Source organism: Diospyros lotus, chromosome 9 (genome assembly GCF_014633365.1).
Source record: "Diospyros lotus cultivar Yz01 chromosome 9, ASM1463336v1, whole genome shotgun sequence".
Taxonomy (NCBI): domain Eukaryota; kingdom Viridiplantae; phylum Streptophyta; class Magnoliopsida; order Ericales; family Ebenaceae; genus Diospyros; species Diospyros lotus.
This window is the reverse complement of record NC_068346.1, coordinates 18,083,290-18,104,110: the sequence shown is the minus strand read 5'-3', so window position 1 is coordinate 18,104,110 and position 20,821 is coordinate 18,083,290. Positions and strand designations below refer to the sequence as shown.

At 38.4% G+C, this 20,821-nt stretch overlaps 1 protein-coding gene across 2 annotated transcripts in view; it reads left to right on the top strand.

The window, feature by feature from the left end:
- The window catches only part of LOC127809776 (electron transfer flavoprotein-ubiquinone oxidoreductase, mitochondrial), a 65,865-nt gene extending 47,923 nt beyond the window's left edge, over positions 1 to 17,942 (top strand). For both annotated transcript variants that reach the window (XM_052348843.1, XM_052348842.1), the window contains exons 12-18: positions 12,657 to 12,781; positions 13,407 to 13,456; positions 13,556 to 13,622; positions 14,471 to 14,550; positions 15,108 to 15,236; positions 15,332 to 15,398; positions 17,545 to 17,942. In XM_052348843.1, coding sequence (XP_052204803.1) covers positions 12,657 to 12,781; positions 13,407 to 13,456; positions 13,556 to 13,622; positions 14,471 to 14,550; positions 15,108 to 15,236; positions 15,332 to 15,398; positions 17,545 to 17,628 — 602 coding nt within the window. In that variant the 3' untranslated portion in view covers positions 17,629 to 17,942. The remainder of the gene's footprint in view (positions 1 to 12,656; positions 12,782 to 13,406; positions 13,457 to 13,555; positions 13,623 to 14,470; positions 14,551 to 15,107; positions 15,237 to 15,331; positions 15,399 to 17,544) is intronic.
- Positions 17,943 to 20,821: the final 2,879 nt, after the last annotated feature.

Genomic DNA, 20,821 nt, shown 5'->3' with positions numbered 1-20,821 from the left:
TTTCTTTATGCCCCCGAGACGAACTCTCAAGGACCTTTTGGTTGGGAGAGCCCTGTACACATGTCTAAACCCCAAGATACTCAAGCTCTACTCAACCTGGCCCCTTCCTTGGCCTTACCTTTATCTGGAATGACGCAAAGGAAGCAAAGTGAGCCACAAGGCTCAACAAGTAGTATATAAAGCAAGTATGAAGCATTATGCATGAAGGTATGAATGATAAGCAATAAAATAAATTAGATCTTTTCCCCCTTCCACAATTACATAAACAGATACCATGCCCCACCACAATATATGTATATACCACACACAAATGTGAATCCATATCAAATCATCACTTTATGGACCATTGTCCACTCACGTTCTGGTTTTATACCAGGTGAGCATTATGAGCTGAAGCTCCCACGATCAAGCAAGTGCCCATCGAGTTTGTTTTGGATATCCTTTTCCCTACACGGCATAGTCGTAGCGCAAAATAATAGGTGTGCTAATTTTTATATATAAATATCTCGCACATACCATCTACCACATCATGTGTAAATTGCACATGCTTACATATCATGTGAGGGCCCACGCCCAAAGACTATTGAGCCAACTTGCACCATTTAACCTTTAATTGGGTTATGATGATTAGCACAAAGGATATTTTCCACTAAAACCATTTTTCAAGTAAGAATAATTGCATAACAATAATTTTCAGACATTCGGATTAGAAAGTTGACTCTTGGCAATGGAAAGTCGATTTCTTCATAGCCTTAGCCGACCCGATCGAGAGCTTGATATGCAGAGTCGACTTGGCTGAGAGCCGATTTTTGGACAGTCGACTTCTGCTTGGAGAAGTCGACTCCTGGCCTTAGAAGTCGACTCCCAACATACTAAAGTCGGCTCCTAAACTAGAAAGGTTGACTTTTCGAAGACAAAAACACGAGGAATGAAAACAAAACTGAAACAAATACACGCAAGATCAACAAATCTTGCATTACTATTGATCCTAACTAAGAAAATGTCATTCCTTTGAAAAATATAGGGTGGAACAAACCCTATTTGAAGTTCCAAAAGGTCTCAACAAGATCAACCAAGAATCAAGGAAGAATTACAATGCTTTCTACGTAGACATCTTTCAAGAACTCTTTCCCAAAACATGGAGTTTTTTCATGAATAAATCACCAAGATCTCATGACTCAAGGTTTTAAAACTAAGAGAGGAGTTAGAACTTGCCAAATGGAGAAAAGGAAATAGGAACTTGCATTTAAAAATGGAGAAGAGGAAGAGAACTTGCCTTTGATGGATTTAGATGGCTCCTGACGCAGCGTGTAGCGCATGTGTGAAAAAACACACCAAAATAAACCCTTGAAAGAGCAAATTTTAATGGCCGAAGCTTGGCTTTCAAGAAGACGCAAAAACAAGAATGTTTTGCTAAGAAAACCCAAATAGGTTGCTGAAATTTGATTGAGAAAACTTCATTACAAACTCTAGATTTTAGGCATATTTATAGTATTTGGCTAATTCAAATCCATCTAATATTTGTTGACAAAATCCAACTAAAATCCTAATAGAAATAAATCCTAAGTAAAAGTCAACTAGAATCCTAATAAAACTAAAACCTTAATCAAATATGAAGCAGAATCCTAAATCAAGTAGAAACATGAAATAGAATCCTATCAAGTAGAATTCTAAAACATATGAAGTATTAAAATATTGTTCTACCGCTACTATTCCTGTGATATTGTTCCGGTGTGGTCGGGTCGGCCTTGGGTCGGGTCTAGATTAGTGACCGCATCATTCACCTTCACTTGAGAAAAAATTCGATCTTGAATTTTTATCCGAGTAGGACAAATCCACGTTCGGCAAGTACAAAGAGAGATTAGCCACATTGAATGTTTAGAAATACGCATATGATTAGGCAAATCCACAACATAAGCATTATCATTAGTCTTCTTTGTAATCTTGTAAGGACCATACTTCTTTGACTTGAACTTGTTTTGCTTTTCTGCTGGAATCCGTTTCTTCTTCAAGAATATCATGACTTCATCTTCAACCTCAAATAACTTGTACTTCCTATGCTTATCAGTTGTCGCCTTATATTTCTTATTTGTGCAACTTTTGCTTGACATCTTCCTGAACCGCTTGAACTTTTTTGCTAAGGGAACATGAGCAAAGACATTTCTACCCTTCTTATCCATATCTGCGTTGGCATGGGTCCAACCATCGCCATGTTTGTTGCCTTCTGCCTCCATTGCATTATTACTGTTAGATTGAGGACGGTGAACATTCCATCTCGAGTGCTTCTCTAATTTGATAGATCTTATCACAAGTCTTTTTCCTCTCATTAGCTTTCTTGATTTTGACTCCTCAACGGCTTCTGAATTCATTCGTAGATTTTTCTTGCTAGGAGAAGCATTCTTTTGCAACTGTTTCGAATTAAGGCTTATTCCACGACTACTAGCAGTCTCTCCATCACTTAAAATATTGATGCTTGAATCCTCCTCTAGTCTAAGAACTTGATCAGCTATAATGGTAGCTACTACAACATTCTTAGTTTTAGAATCTAATTTCAGATTAATATCGAAAGTAGTTGCGCTACCCGAGTTAACTAGCCTGGGAGATCCAACACCCCTATTCACAAAGAGACCCTTGTGACCATCTTGCTTTTGCAATTGCAAAGGTGAATATGTTCCTATTGCCTTTGATTCAACCATGCCAGAGCCTGAATAAACTGTGGAAGGATCTGCTATCATGGCCTCCATCTCCTTTATAGTCGCAAGCCGATTAGAAGAAATACCACCATCCTTGGATTGCGAAGCAATGCCTGAGCCCTCGGGATTGAAAAATACCCCAGTATGAGTCAATAACCTTGGAGTTCTGTCATGTTAGCAGCATAAATCAGACCTGAGTTTGCAAACATTGAGGTTGTTGGGACAACATAATGTTCAAGATCAAGTTCCAAACTCATCGAAAAGCCATTCTTTCATTTATACTCATTGTTTCCCCAATGGTTATGTTGTTGCGCATTCCTCCTAACCCCTTTACCATTAGGGTTGGCTATCATACGACCAAGATCATCTTCATCGTCGCTATCATCCATCATTGGTCTTCTAGGATTAATGAGGACAGGATTAATGGTTGGCATTCCCGGTTTAACATAGCTGGCTTGATTCACGCCATTAGTCTGGTTTCGATTATCCTTAACTCGTTGCAAAACGCCCAATTGGTTGTGGATTCGCTCCAATTGCTACTCCATTATATGAGTTATTTCCTGTTGTTCTTCAATTGCTCTCCAAACCGCGAGTAGCCCCCGATCACCGTCACGAGGCTGGTTGCTACCGTTACCTTCAAGATTGGCCATTTGATTGGTTGATGAACCGCTGTGATACCACCTGACGCAACGTGTAGTGCGTGTGTGAAAAAACACACCAAAATAAACCCTTGAAAGAGCAAACTTCAATGGCCGAAGCTTGGCTTTCAAGAAGACGCAAAAACAAGACTGTTTTGCTAAGAAAACCCAAATAGGTTGTTGAAATTTGATTGAGAAAAACTTTATTACAAACTTTAGATTCTAAGCATATTTATAGTATTTAGCTAATCCAAATCCATCTAATATTTGTAAACAAAATCCAACTAAAATCCTAATAGAAATAAATCCTAAGTAAAAGTCAACTAGAATCCTAATAAAAGTAAAGCCCTAATCAAACATGAAGTAAAATCCTAAATCAAGTAGAAACATGAAATAGAATCCTAAATCAAGTAGAATTCTAAAACGTATGAAGTATTAAAATATTGTTTTGCCGCTACTATTTCAATGATATTGTTCCGATGTGGTCGGGTCTTGATTGGTGATCGCATCTGCTCTACTGAAAGATAAAGGAAACCACGAACTAAACTGTTGAAATTGAAATACAACCCGCTGGAACAATAACTTAAATCCTCTTTTGAAGCTCCAACACAAGGAGAAGATTAAAGGAGAGAACAAGCAAAGGAGATAAAAGTTGGAAGAAGAAGAAAAGGAGGAAATGAGATGGCTTGCATGCCAAGCCTAGCTGCTTCTCCTTTTAAATCTTTTCCTTCCCCATTTTACCCCCACATATATATATATTGACACATACATATCCCCTTTTATAATTCCTTTAAATATAATATAAGTTATATATATATATATATATATCCATACACAACGGCAATCCACTTCTTTCAATTTAAGCCCACAATTTTTGACTTTTAACTCTCTTGCATAAGCCTTGCTTTGATTATTAACCTCACTGATTTGACTTTTCCACTCTAATCTCTTTTGAATTTTCCATACTCACTCTTTTGACTTTTCAACAACACATTAAATTTTTCCCACATTTAGATCAAGTAATGCCAAAATATAACACACTTAAAATATTAGCAAGATAACTTAGACCCACTAACGGGTTATTACACTTATCCTCTACCATGTATTGATCGACTGGTGGACGATACTTTAGGATACCATATGCTAAGTTTTTTGGATGCTTTCTCTACGTATCACCAAATAAGCATGTTTTCACTTGACGCTGAAAAGACCTCCTTCATCGCCAAAACAGGAACCTACTATCACAAGGTTATTGCCTTTTGGGCTAAAAAATGCGAGTGCACTTGTCAGTGGATGATTAATAAAGTGTTCAAGGACTTGCTGGGAACCACCATGGAGGCATATGTTGATGATCTGGTGGTCAAAAGTCGTCGTGAGGAGTCACATGTGGAAATATTGGCATAGGTTTTTGTAGTATGCCGCCAATATGACATGCAGCTCAATCTGAGCAAATGTGCCTTTGGCATTCGATCGGGCAAGTTCCTTGGCTACCTCATTACACAGTGCGGGATTGAAGACAACCTAAAAAAGATTCAAGCTATCTTAGATATGCAGGCTTTGTCAAACATAAAAGAGGTTTAGCGGCTAACAGGCCGTCTTGCAGCACTCAATTGCTTTCTCTCCAAGTCTGCTGAGAAAAGCTTGTCATTATTTCAAGTATTGAAAGGGGGGAAAGACTTTCAATGGGATGATAGCTGTGAACAGGGATTCCAGGCCCTCAAAGACTACCTCTGAGAAATACCCCTACCCACTAGGCCATAGACGGGAGAAACACTGTATCTCTACCTAGGAGAGCTTCCTGCCGATCCTGCAGAAGCCAAGGTATTAAAGGTTCGGGCAGCCTGTTTCGTAATCATAGATGGCATTCTATACAAACGAGCCTTTTCTATACCATTGGTGAAATGCCTTGGTCCGCAAGAAGCATAGCAAGCGCTGACTAAGGTGTATGAGGGAGATTGCAACAAACATCTTTGGGGAAGAGCATTAGCTGCTAAAGTCATGAGAGCAGGATTCTTTTAGCCCGCACTACATAAGGACGCTTCCACAAAGGTTCGGATTTGCGACAAGTGCCACAGGCACGCGCTGTTATCTTCAGCACCCACAGCGGGCATCCAACAGATTTTCCAACCCATTCCTTTTGCACAGTGGGGGCTAGACATACTTGGTCCCTTTCTCATCGCTTATGGACAACGCAAATTTCTACTCGTAGTTATTGACTACTTAACCAAATGGGTAGAGGCAGAGCCCTTAGCGACTATCACAAAAGGGAAAGTAGAGAATGTCATATGCAAGGACATCATTTGTCGCTTCGAAATCCCCAGGATCCTAAACACATACCATGGTATGCAGTTTGATTCTGATGCCTTCTGTGCCTTTTGTAGCAGATGGGGGATCCACCTACATATGGCATCGGTTGCTTATACACAGGCGAATGGCCAAGCCAAAACAACCAACAAGATCATTCTCCATGGCCTCAAAACCTGGCTGGAAAAGAAAAGGGTGGTTGTGTAGAAGAGCTTCCAACCATCCTATGGGCCTACCATACCACCAGTCAGGTATCCACTGGTGAAACCCCATTCAACCTTGTGAAAGGGATTGAGGCCCTTATCCCTGTTGAAGTAGACATCCCATCCCCACGAGTATTATCCTTCGACGAACAGAGAAACTCAGAGCAGTTGTCCAACAACCTGGACTTGATTAACGATTAAGGGATTAAGCTAGTATCAGATTGGCGGCCTACCATCGGAGAGTAGCCAATGGCTATAACGCCTGTGTTTGAGACAGACCACTACAACCGGGCGATCTAGTGCTTAGAAAATCCGTTATCACAGGCGTTCTCCATGAAGGAGGCAAGCTTCGAGCAAATTGGGAAGGCCCCTATAGAATCTAAGAAATGTTAGGCCCAAACACTTGTGTTCTCCTGACACTCCAAGGGGAAACCCTGGGAAAGACTTGGAACGCACCTAAGGAGATATTTTGCTTCCTTTGTCGTATAAACTGTATCATGTAGCATTGTATTCTCTCCCCATCAAAGTGCACAACACCCCCTGGATATAAGGCCAAATGAGCCGAATCACCTACAAATCACTAGCATGTCTTATCATACAAATCCCCAGGGGGTGCGTGCGTTTGTTTACCCATTCTGTTATGCAAGGAGCGCCTTAAAAGGTGAAGCGGACTACGCTCCCATAAACACACATGAAATGGAACTCAAAGTGGTTAGGTATACTACAACCACCATCTTTAGATATGATACGGACATATTACAGGTAGTAGGGGAAAAACCTAACTCCTATACTAGGGCGCGTAATGGGCACTACTGTACTTCCTCAGTGGCTAGCCTTTCTTAAAACTTTACGTGTTTCGGTGTCCTCCCTCCCACATTTCGTGAGGGCATGCGTTGGACGAACAAATTCCTAGGCTCCTTAGCGATGAATAAGCTGGGGAATAGTGGCAACAACAGGTAAACCCCGACAATATCTGCAAGTATAAGGCGACCTAGAAAGGTAGAGTGTGACCAATCCCCCTAGTCGTGACTGAAACAGTATTACCCCCCACTAGTCTCGAAACTTTAATGGAATACTTCATCTTACAACATGATATTGTTCTCACATTTATCTCTTATTCATATGCAACTGCCTTACCCCCCACAAGTTGGGATAAACTAGCATCCCCGGAGCAGTTAATTGGGGAGTTGGATTTTTCTTGTATGCGCTCACATGGGTGCAGGTGCTCGGAAAGCATGCAACTTTCAATCCTATGCACAACCATCAACAAGGTGGTACTCCACTCTTATACCACACCTAACAGATGTTATCATGTCCATCCGAGGCCAGACCTTTCTCAAAGAGACTTTATAGGTTTCAGTGTCCTCCCTTCTGCATTTCGCCGGGGCACCCACTGGACGAACAAATTCCTAGGCTCCTGCAGCAATGAAAAAGTCGGGGAATAGTGGCAACTGTCAAATGCTGACAATATCAACGAATCTAAGGCGATCTTGGAGGCTGGGGTATGTTCGTCCCCCTAACTACAGTAGTAACAGTGGAACCACCTTGCTGGCTACAAAATTCGTAGGTATCCATGACGCAAGCAAGACAACTAAGGCCCACATGCACAGGTAGTCATTGGTAATCAAGTATTACTTCCAAACATTCAGTTCCTCATTGCATATATAGCATCAATTCGGGTCAGCTTGCATCCTAGTTTTCGGGGCATCGAGCATCCATGTTTTACTCTTCCCTTTCCCTTGCAGCCAAAGGCAAGAGTGGGGAGCTATTGTTGTGGGGTGTCCTTAGAAAATCAAAGCCAAAAATCCCTAGAAATATCCCAAGTAAGCCAAAGACTCAGATGACTCCGAAGAGTCTTCGGGGGCAAGAGTCTCCCGAAGTCTTCGAAGAGTCTCTCGGAAGGTCTAGCCTTAGCGTCCCAAAGGCCCAAGATTCATTCAGAGTCTCTCGAGCCCAAGCTATCCAATGGCTCCGAGGTGGTTTCAGACCCATTCGAAGGATATTGATCGGGGGACTTTGACCCCCAAGATACCTCCAAGCCTTCCGACCTCATTTGATGCATTTTCCCCGAAGAGTCGGGAGACTCATATCAGTATGCCACGTGTCATGTGGACCCCACCACCAATAAATACTTGCCCATTTCAGGACAGAAGGACCTTTTGGCCCGGACTCTTTGAGACTTCTCTCTCGCACAAGCTCAGGACCCGAAGACTTAGACTCTTAGCCACACAGAACCTATCAGATACATCTAGCATACGCATAAATATATATGTAGTTCTACTTCAAGACAACATTGTCTGACATAGGCATCGGAGGGCCTATGTGGGGAAGATCCCCGCGTGCTTTCTAATTGTTTTTGTGCTACAGACCCTTTCGGTGCCACCCTTTCAAAGACTCTCCAGTGAGCGAGGTCCCTCGGAGACTCTCAAAAGCCATCCAGAGACGCCCAGCGTCCTCTTAACTCTCTCGGACAACGGATTGAGCCCGACACCTGTTAACCCTCCTGTGGTGCCTTGAACCTTAAGCCTCTGCCTAGACTCTATCTGAGTTGTTTCCTAAGATAAATAAATTTAATTGTTGTAATTAAGTAACAATAATAATTGATACTTAGAGGCTAAGTTCAAGAATTTTTGGTAATTTAGCCTAATTAAAAGTAGTCAATTTCTTAAAGGCTGGATATGTTGTTATTGTTGTTGTTACCGAAAATATTTGAGTATATTGTAGTTATTGTTGTTTAGTTTAATGATTTTGAGATTATATTTGGTTGGGCCTTTATGCATATCGAGAATAACATTGGCTTTTGATTGATATTGATTTGTTCAAAACACCTAGTTCACATTAAATTATATATCTAAGTTACATTTGCTACCACGGAAGGACATGTGTCAATCTCAACATACTCAATTATTGAACATAGCTCTTGTATAAATATTTATATAGGTTTTAGCTTTCGTTTTTGAACATTTCTATGCATTTCTGATAAAACCCTAGGGTTTTATCGGGAAATTTGAAAAGAGAATAGGGAAAAGAGAAAGTGATTTGATCTCCAAATTAGCTAAAGCTTTGAATTGTATTTGATTGCTTGAAAAATAAGCCAAAGACAATTACATATATAGATTTCCCTTAATCAATTAGGATTTGTATTCTGTAATTAACTAGGATCTCTAACAAAAACGGAAACAACTAAGTATCTAATCTAACTCAAATCCCTTAAGTTAAGGAAACATAATCAAAGACAATCAAGTAATTAAGGGTAACTAATCTAGACTAATATCTAAAATTAAGGAACTTTATCATAATCAACTAGGATTTGTAATTTAAAATCAAAATCCAAGAAAATAATTGAATCCCTAAAATTTTGGAATGCTAACATTCCCTGCCTCTTCAAAACAGCTTTGTCCTCGAGGCTGAGTCGCATTAAACCCTGGGAACCTCTCTTCCAATGATTTGAAAGTCTCCCAAGTGGCATCCTTGATTGGTAAATTTGGCCTTGTGGTTTAGCAAATATCTCCATAATTGCACCAAAAACCCATGTTGTGCCTTCCAAAGAACTCTTTCCATTCTATGGCTTGTAATAGTTGTGATGTCATTGCCATACTTTCCCTTGAAAATCACCTGCTTTCCATTGAGAAAATTTTTCATGATTAATTTAGAAAATTTCCAGAAAATATCTCCTAGAGTCTGTAATCATCCAATCCCAAGCACCACTTCATACTCCTCCAATAGCAGTAGGAAAAAAAATCCACTAATAACTCCTGACTCTGCAGCATGAGCTTCACTTTGGGACACGTACTATCATAGGCTAAAACTTGTCCATTAGCAACATTTACCTCAAATTGCTTGATAGAATAAGCCAACCACTTACCAACCTTGCCATCCACAAAATTATTAGTGCTGCCAGTATCAATCAAAACATTAGCTGATTGGTGCATAAAAAATCCTTCAATTTGAATAGTGTGAGGATTAGAATAATCCTTCCAGTTCATCTTTCACTGGTCAATCATCAAAAGTTTGCCTTGCTCGCAGCAGTGCTCTATACTCCATTTTTCATCACAATGCCAGCATAAGCCCTTTTGTTTACCATTTTTTTGACTTCTTCTTGGGTCAGTCATCTGGTAGGAGGATTTTGGCCAGGAATAATTGGAGCAGTTGACTCGGTAACAACTTGTTTACTAGCACTATTCTTGGCTCGGCAATTTTCCATATTGATTTTCTCCTCTTGCAACCTTGCAGAAGAAATTACAGAAATCATTTTACTTGGTTAGTGAGTCTTAACTTTGTTGAGAATGAAAGTGATAATATAAAAGATAAAAGTTAACCCTTTATCTAACAACTTAAGATTTTTGATGAGATAGTGATTAACAATTTAACATTGTATTAGAGTAGGCAAAGGTCTAAGTTTGAACCTCACTACTGACCCAATATTTAAATTATTACACGTGTTTGGACCAGTTATGCAGTAAAGCCCGACCACACGTGAGGGGGTGTGTAGAGAGTAATAATGATATTATAAAAGATAAAATTATTCCTCTATCTAACAGTTTAAAATTTTAAATGAGATGGTGATTAAGAATTTAACAAATTTCACAGAGAATATCTGGATGAAGACCTTCAATAAATGTTTGCAGCAGCTGGTGTTCAGTCCAATCTTTAGCCTGATTTTATAGTTTCTTAAGTCAAATTTGCTACTCTAAGATAGTAGAAGTCTGGCGAATTTTAGCAAGCTCGCCCTCAACATTCTTGTATTTAGATGGCCCAAAACAAACTAGAAGTCCTTCCTTAAACTGCTCCACGAAGGAACTTCACGACAGGTTTCAAACCAATCATACCATTGAATAGCAATACAGTTTTTATAGGCTAAATTGAAACCTCGACTTTTAAAAGAAACTTTTATAGGCTATGTTGGAATCTTTTGCTTTTATGGACGAAGCAACAACTTACAAGCCCCTTTTAATGGGATAAGTCAACAACCTTTCTTTTAATTTTTCTTGAGAAATTTCACTTTCAATTGCAGCAACATGACAATTTCCTTGAGATCGGTGTTGAGAGTGTAGTGAGTAGGCATGATGTGGTTGTAATTGATGAGTTTGATGAATGCCTTGATGTGAGATTTCTTGGCCTCCTTGTGAATCACCCCTCTTAGAATATTTGGTGATGCCGGCGAAAGCCTTGACGTGCGACTTCTTGGAGGTCTTCTTGGCTGAGTCCGTGTAAATCACCTTATTAGGATATTTGGCACGGTTGGCGACAAGGCAGTGATCGTACGGGGGGTCGTGAGTGTCATTATTGAATGACCACATGATGACGACCTTCCAGCTAGTGAATCAACCTTTTTTGGTGCAACTGTTTGCCTTCTCCTTGAGTCCGCCTGTGACCAACATCTACCATCTTCAATGCCGAAGTACGGCTTTGTGCTGTGTCCTTTGATGGTTGTTTGGGTTTTGTGCTGCAACCCTTTCGTCGTTCCCGTCAATCTCCATTTTTGTCACCCTTCACTTTCTCTAATGCAGTTTCGTGACTCTGGTTGGTTATCCCTTCAATGGTGACGGTTGTGATTGCGGTTAAGGGTGATGGTGACAATGACGATGACGATTGTGGCTGGGGCTGCAGCTATAGTGGACAAAGATGAAGGAGATGGGCAGTTACCGATGACAGTAGTAGATTTTTACTTTACCATCATTGCCGCTCTCTCTCTCTTTCTCCCTCTTTGGACTCTCTGTCTCACTGCTATGATACCATGTTGATTTTAGATAGAAAAACCCCTCACTTTATTATTCGGATTGGACTAATTTATATACAAATGGTAATTGCTCAACCGTTACAGAAAAAACTGCCACTTAGAAAATAAATAATTGTATAATGAATGAAAAACAGTCTCTATAATTTGCTTAATTACCTAATTATCTCTATTTCTTATACACGGTTTTCTATAGGATTATTACCTGAAGAGTTTCTGGTAATTTCTTATTATTCACAGAATCAATTTACACATATATTTAAAGGTAAATCCTGAAACCTTCATAAGGAAACTAGAAGACTAACCAATGAGGAAACTAACTGCTAAGGAAACCTGTCTCCTAAGGAAACCTGTACATTTAGGAAACTAACTAATAAAGGAAACATATCTATACATTAAACACCTATATATTAGGAAACTAGAAATTAGAAACCTGTACATTTGTCAGACTGTCAATCATACCTGGGAATAGTGACCTTTGTGGAAGAATAATGGGTGAAGGACAACGTAAAGAAGAAAATCTTGGAATTTCTTTCATGCCTAGACTTGCTAAAGAATTATGCACAAAAGTATGGTCATGAGAGTAAAACAACAGCAACATATCAAGCCTTAAAACCTACTAGGCTGGATCATCTACATGAATTCTTGCTTGCCTAAGAAAAAATCAAGACTCTGCTGGTATTTCCAGTGCTAACATCTCTCCTCCTTTTGTGGATCCTTGGTTATTGCACTATTGTGAATGTACACAAAACCAAATATTTAAATATACGTGTAAATATGATGACTCTATATTGTATTTTTTTATCCGTAAGACAACGGCACACCTTTTGCAAATATTTAATATTTTGGAGAGCCACCTAAGCACTTCTAACTGGTCAGACCTAAGGATAAACTGAAGAATCTTTTCAACGGCATTTTCACTTGAAATAGAATAAAAGGTGTACAAGTAGATGTCCTGTACTCTTAATGCTGTATCTGAAACCTTATGTAGTTACCTAAGGCATTTTGCAGAAGCTGCCTTTTGCACATACTGCAAAAATAGATTGCCATTGACAAAAAAATGATTATGCTGTTTTTACAGGCATGCTAGCAGCAGAAGCTGCATTTGGTGTACTGCATGAAGGTTTGAACATGGAAATATACTGGAACAACCTACGGAATTCATGGATATGGGAAGAACTTTACAAGGCTCGGAACTATAGACCAGTAAGTATTGAAACTTATTCCATCTTCGAAATGATATATTCTTCAACCTACTTTTTATTGTTATTCTCTTTCTAATCTATGATTTCCTCAAGCCTCTAAGTCATGTTTCATCTCAACAAACTATTACCCTGGTAATACCATCTTTGAAAGTGTGATGAGTATAATGGGAAACTTGAAGGCCTAATAGCATTGTTTCTACCTGTATTGATGCTCAATATTTACATTTGGCACTTATACCACATGCTTAGATATATACACCATTATGTTGGGGATGTATGACATATTTTATTTACATCATTCTTAATATTTTGTGCAGTACTTACCCCTATGCTAGGTGTAGAAATCCACCATTAGGAGAAATTATGTATATTTTGGTATTATTTAAATCAATGGTCCTGTTTCATATGATCAAGAAAATATTGTTATATGTATTTGGATTGTGTTGTCAGAACCCCGACCATGTCATTCTAGGTTAATAGCAAATAGATGAAGAAAAATGGTTAGATGGCTTAGTTTACAAGATCCTCTAGAATGGAGGAGAGCCAACTGATTGGATGGAAAAATATGGGTGAAGATTGATGAATTTATTGTGTGCTAATGTCACAGAATTTTCTTCTCTTTGTAGGCTTTTGAGTTTGGACTTTTTCCTGGTTTGGCTGTAAGTGCTTTAGAACAGTAAGACGTCTCCTTTTGTCTGATTATGTTGAATAATGTTTTGATTTTTGTTCCCATTTCATGCATGAAACATCTATAACTGGCCCTTTTTCCCTGTAGCTACATACTAAAGGGAAGATTCCCCTTTACCCTGAAGCATGGCGTACCTGACCATGAAGCAACAGAGGTAAGAAATTACTACCTGATAATGACAAATTTTGGTAATGATTGAAACATATTTAAGAGAAGAATTGTTAATATTGCAATTACTGAGTATTTGAATAGGCTCAAATTCCGTTGGGCAACTGTTATATGATGGAAAAACCAGTTTATTTATTTTATGAATGAATGATCACCAAAATTTGGTGGTATCAAATCAGATAGCATACCTGGTATGTTTCAACCGTGAATTGGTTTTTTCCTGGGGAGGACAGCTTAACATGTTAAAAATATATAATAAAATTGGAAACATGATGCCTTTTGCATGCCCTTTCTGTGATATTTCAATTTTGGGGTCATTATCAACAGTGTTGTATAGTTAGTATCTGAGTTCTGATTAGGTCTAAGTTGTTGTGCGTGTTATAAATTTTCTTTTAATGTCTAGAGGATGGACAAATCTCTTGATTCTTCCTTGAATATTATGCAAGTGAGCTTCTGCCAATTGAAAGAGAAAAAGAAACTCCGCAGGGATGCCCTCCTAAAAGCTGGTAATTTAGGTCAATTTGCAATATCTTGGAGCTGTCATTATAATCCTACTCTACACATGGATGCTAAGAGCATTTGCTTTACCTGTTTGGTTATCAATATACATCTTCATTTAAAAGAACAAAATGCATTGGCTTTTTTCCCTCATATTACATTAAAAATACTGATGTAAGTTAATTCTTTGAATGGATTAATTAGATATATGTGAGTGCTAATATGCATCCTCCAGAACCCAGGCAAATATCTATTGTACTCTGTATTATGTTGTAATTGCTAGAGTACTAACCTTGATTACAGCATCTATTGATCAATGCAATGTCCCACTTGCAGGAGGCACACTTATACTCTCCAATTCAATATTCAAAACCAGATGGGATTGTGTCATTTGATGTGCCAACATCTTTATACAGGTGCTATGAGCGTATTTCCATTTCCTCTCTTACTCAGCCTCTCCCTAACTTCTTTAGATGTGCCAACATCGTTATACAGGTTTTATAAGTATATTCTCTTTTCCTCTCTTATGCCACCTCTCCCTGTTCTATTGAGAAGTATAATGCTGGAATAGGCCTAGAGTTTAAGTTGTTTAACTAAATATAGTGTCAGCATTAGCAAATATGGAAGGGACATTTGGCTTTTGAGATGATTGGATGACATTATAAGTGTAACCTAGGATTTATAAGAGTTCTCAATTTAAATTTGGGACATTTTTATGATCCAGAAGTGTCATTGCTGGATTGAGAAAATTGAATACCGTGCTCTTGTGGGAAAAAGTCAAAAATGTTCTTGATGGAATAATGTGAAGGAACAAGATGGATATAGTAAATTATTTTTACTTATGACCTTGCTATTTGGAAAAATCACATTGCACACAGTAAACCATTCTTTGACACTGTTTTTCAGGCAGTGAAATGGGAATTGATTCTTTCCTCTTGTTATGATGGATCTGTTCCTTTCTTTGATTGTTTAGGAGCAACACAAATCATGAACATGACCAACCAGCTCATCTTCGACTTAGAGACCCCAAGATTCCTGAACTTGTAAACTTGTCAAAGTATGCTGGACTTGAGTCCCGATATTGCCCTGCACGTGTATACGAGTAATATGCTTGTTCAGAGCATTTCTTTTTCTTTCAAGAGCAACTTCTGTTCTTCATCTCTGATTCTGCTTCTTCCAACTTGAACTGTTACATAGGTATGTCCCAGATGATAAAGGCAAGTTGAAGCTGCAGATTAACGCCCAAAATTGCCTGCACTGCAAGGTAATTGCAAGTTCTTTCCAGAATAAATATATAGTACTGTCTAAAAATTGTCCAGCGCATTGAATGATTATAACGCATACTGCATGCATCTTAAGAAGCTCAATTCTCTCTTCCATTCCACCCACAGAAAGAGTCGCATCATCTGCAAATTGGAAATGAAGTAGCAAAACAAGGGTATCAGTGCTATCCCTAAAAGTTGACAAAACCAAATATCTTTCAATACGCCATGGAATAAGACCAATAAATGTGGTCGTAAGTCTTTTTGCATATCCATACACTAATAAACTATAAATGCAATGCCAAGAATTTGGAACCCATGATAGAGGCATTTTAAGACTTGCCACCATGTAACCGATAACTAATTTCATCCTTGAAGACAGGACTTTTGCATGGATTTTTGTACACATGGCCCACTAGACTCCTACATAACGGCTTCAACTTGATTTAGCATAATGAGTATTGAGGTATTCAAACCTTTCCTACAAGACTTAGTGCAGCAAAAATCATGCTAACAGGCTATTACCTTGCATGGAGAAAACGTCAACGGTGCTGGATAAAAGCCATGGTGAGATCTTTTGGAACTGATGCTTTGTACCCATTCATGATCCCCTGCCACTAACTTTGCTCCTATGATATACTTTTAAATTCCATCCTCAGTGAAGTAATCTCCATTCCTTGAATCTATGCTTCCCATAAATTGATATGATGCCATTAGCATGACATCATCCCTAATAACCTCAGCCATAGTTGTCAAAAGTGTGCCTGCTAGGCTCAAGGTTCAGTTAAGTACATCTTGCTGTATGAGGTGCGCACCTAGGCTCTAAGGTGTGTGCCTCACCTTGAGGAGCAAGGGGCATGCCTTTTGTGCCTGTCATAATTTTTATGTTTTTAATTTTTGATGGTCTTGTTAAAATCTAACTAGTAACAACTAGGAGTAAAGTTAAAAGGAAAAACAATAAAAACACCCTACTAGCTATCTAATAAATGTGCGCCTCACTCCTAAGCTCCAAGCACTCTTGGGCCTTGGGGCACCTTGAGCCTTTGACAACTATGATCTCTTCCTAATGCTCCCTGTATAACTCTCTCCCACAGGCATTAGTCAACTTATTGAAAAACTTGGTGTTCTTTCCCCTTCCTTGGGAAAATCTATGTCTAGATGTATTCTTCTAACTTCCTCAAAGATCAGTAGTCTACCGGCTCCACACTTTGTTTTAGCTCTCAACAAATTCCTGGTCCCCTGGAGAAACTCCCTCCCTTTCATTATCCGATTCATCCAACAATCTATTGATCCTGACCCTTTAATTATGCCAAATACTCTGTTTTAATTTTTCAACATGCTTCTTTAGAAACTTGAGTTTTGTTGCTAGGAAAAGCTAGAGGATCCACTAGGCAGTCAACCATATCCACAAAACTATCCTCCTTAAGTGTTACCAGACCTAAATTTAATCAGCCTTTGAATTTCATCATGCTTGAACATAATGAGGTGTGCTTTGAAACTGCTTGAACAAGGCCAGGTTGGGAAACATCATGAAAATTGTCCTCGTAGTGCCCCAAAATCAAGAGTCTTCAAGATGTGACATAAAGGAATCTCTCTAGATCCATCAAATCTTCAAGGCGAAGCCAGTCATAATCAATCTCGCATTAGGGGATCTTTCAACCACATCCCCTCTCCGGCATGCCAAGGACAGCACCAAGTGGCCCAAACTGTGGGATCCCTTCCCGCTCACTCTCTGCAAGCGAAGGAATTCCCTTAACCTTAACCCTCCGGAGTTCCAAACCTTTGTTGGTGTTAAGTTTGAAACTCCTTTTAATAGTAACTAGTACTGTAGTTCTGACTAGCATTTTAAGCAAGAGTTATTGGGCTTCAAAGACCTCATTGTACATACGAGGGCTAGGAAATTGATAAGATTGTTTGAGTATGCGTGGATTCACTTTAATCCTGTTCAGTTCCTATGACTTAAAAAAAAAAAAAAAAAAATGCCTTCTCAGTTTCACTATGGTGGACAAGTTGTATTTGGTTCAAACATGGTAATGTAAGTTTGGAGAAAGGAACTGCTTTCATTTTGCTGCTTTTTCCCTCCACGTTATCCACAAAAATAGTCTTGTATCTCCCAAGCTTAACTATACTTCTTCCTGAAACTTTCAGGCTTGTGACATTAAAGATCCAAAGCAGAACATTGAGTGGAATGTTCCAGAAGGCGGCGGCGGCCCGGGCTACTCAGTTATGTAGGCCATAATATCTCTGCTGCAAATTAGGACTCACCATCATCTGCGTACGTAAGTTGCAGTAAGATCTTACTCATCAGGAGAAGCCGCCTTTCCCTCAATTCTCCTTGAGCATAATGAGCAGTTTCCACTTTTGATTGTCATTTTGGCATCTGTATCAGAATAACCAAATCTTTGTTCCCTGTTTGGCACAAATTGTTTTAGCATTTCTTTTGCTTTCTATTTTTTCTTTTTGGCTTAGAAAAGCTTGAAGTGTTTGGTTGCTGGCTTAAAAGAAAGAAAGGGGTGGTTTAGTTGAAGAAAACATTTTTCAGTTTTCATCTCTAATTTTCTTCATCTCCTATTTTCCTTTTCCTCAAAATTGGAAAAATGCATTCAATTGTTAAATATGGGAAATTATTTTGTAATCTTAAGGATAGTTATATAAAACATGTGTTCAACTATTCTATAATAGAATATTATATTGTTAAATATTATATTTTTTATCTTTTGATTATATGTGGCGATGCCTATGGAAAAAGTCAAGACTACTCCCTTAGCGAGAGAAAAAAGCAAAAAGTAGAAAAAAAGAAAGAATAAGAAACACTTTATGACCAAATATGTGCTTTGATATTTTATTTGTATTAAATGAGATTGATAGCATTTGGTAAATATCTTTGGATTGTTGTCATTTAATTAGAAGTTATTAATCAATGTAATGAAAATTAAAGGGCAACATATCAGTATATATCAAATTTTTAGTGTGTTAGAAATGAATTTAAGTAAATTATACCTAAATTTCTAATAATTTGGTGTTCATTTGCTTGCTTGGGGTTTTCTATGCTTTAAAAATAATTCTGGAGGCAACAAACTATAGTTTAGTTTTTTTTACAAACTCTCTTCATAGTGGATCAATGATTATTATTCTGATACCATATGAGAACCTGAAAATCTTATTCACAATTCTTGTTGTACATAACTGATGTATTTATATACACAAGAGAATCTCCAATCACATTCCTAACAGATTGGGATTATAATAAGAATAATCAATCAAATGAAAAAGGAAACAATTTAAAAGCAGAAAATTCTCCTAGCTGTGATCCCCTAGTTGAGCATCTTAATTGAACATAACCTAAAATAAATAATAAGATTTGATTTTGTAGTATCTGTTTATCTTTGCAATTGCCTATGAACCCATACACCAAGGCACTTCTTTCTCGGGCTTTTTGTTTTATAAACACTTAGAGTGCGTTTGATAAGGGTGGAAAATGAGGGTAGAATTCGAATTCCATCTAAATTTCAAAAATTTCTATCAAACAGTTTTTCAATTCCATCTTAGTTTAAAAAGTGAAGATTTTCCTTGAAATCAAGAATTAAAATTCCTAGGAGTTGGGGTGAGAATTAAAATTTCACTCTCATTTTTCACCTCTATCAAATGCACCCTTATTGTTAGTTATGTATACAGTATAAGCATGTACGTATGATAACCAATATGGTAATCGGTGAATCACATAGTAGGTAAGTGATAGATATGCTAAAACATACTACCTATCTCACTAATAAAAATGCATCGTGCAAGTCTAGTGACAACTAACTACAATAATGAGACATCAAAACTCAGAAAACATATACTAAATTCGTTGTGAATTCAAATGTCCCACTTAGTCTTTCCTATTGAATGACAATATGAGGTCCTTATAGTCATGGCACTAAGATCATCAACTAAACAATATTTGTGTGCAATAAAACATTAAGTAGCATCAATAAACAATAAACCATGATAAATATATAGTAAGGAATGTTGGTATCATGAAATAGTAAATCAATGATGGGTACTAGAAAAAAATTCACTGAATTTTGATTCAATTCACTAATTCGATCAAGATTACAAGGAAAACAGGGCATTTGACAAGCCCTCAACTCTGCAAAAAACTAAATCCAAAATCAGCATGTCTCTTACAATTTTCTCTCCTCTTTATATTTTCTCATCCTCCATCTCTAATCGAATTTATATTCACACTTATTGGTTTGTTACACAAACCAGCGATTTCTAACTCTACGCCTTCACACATGGTTGGTTGTTATGCTAGCTAGCCAATTTACTCTCCTATCCCTTCCCCTTGGATTGTCTTTGGTACGTCCAGTGGACTGGGGCCTATCATTACTCCCCTTCCCCCCCCTCCCCAACTTTCACCTTGTCCTCAAGGTGGAAAAATGGGAATTGCTGCTGGAACAAGTGGTAACGCTCCCAAGTAGCTTCTAACGGTGGTAGTCCCTTCCATTATATGAGTACCTTTAATCCTCGCAAATTCTTTCTGTTCCGCGATTGAAATCCAAGCAATGCCTCCAATTCTACCAGCATCTCAAGGTCTTCATTGAGCTGTTAAGGAATCTCCACGCTAGCTTTCAATGCCCCTCTTGCCTCCCATAGTTCGGACACGTGGAATGCAAGATAGATAGGGCAATGAGGTGGCAGTATTAGCTTATAGGCTACTGAGCCTACCTCTTCAATTTCAAATGGACCATAATATCAAGCAGCCAACTTTTCATTTGCATGAGCAGCCAATGATTTCTGACGATATGGCCTTAATTTCAAATAAACCAAGTCTCATTCTTTGTACTTCACCTCCCTTCTTTTTAGATCTACTCCTTTCTTCATCATTACTTGTGCTCTCATCAGTTGTGCCTTTAATTCCTCAAGGATTAAATCTCTCTCAATCAACTATTGCTCCACCATTGAAACCGAGGCAAATCTCTTCTCAAACCTCAATAAGGGTGGTGGTTCTCGTCCATACACTACTTGAAATGGAGTCATCCTAGAAGTTGTGTGGTAGGAGCTATTATACCATAATTCAACCCAAGGCATCTATATGTATCACACCTTCAGTTTTGAGGAAGCAAAACAGAGTAGGTAGGTTTTTTAAAGTCCGGTTAAGTACCTCCGTTTGAGGGTGTTAGGCTATGCTTCTGTTGAGTTTGGTGCCTTGTTCGAAATATCTCCTCCCAAAATTTGTTCATAAAAATTTTGTCTCTATTCGATACAATAGACATTGGCATTCCATGAAGCCATACCATTTCTTTAATAAAAATTCCTGCCACCTCCCCAGCTCTAAACGAGTGTTTAAGGCCAATGAAATGCCCGTACTTACTACGTATGTCCACCACCACCAAAATTGAGTCCATCTTGCCAAACTTTGGCAATCCCTCAATGAAGT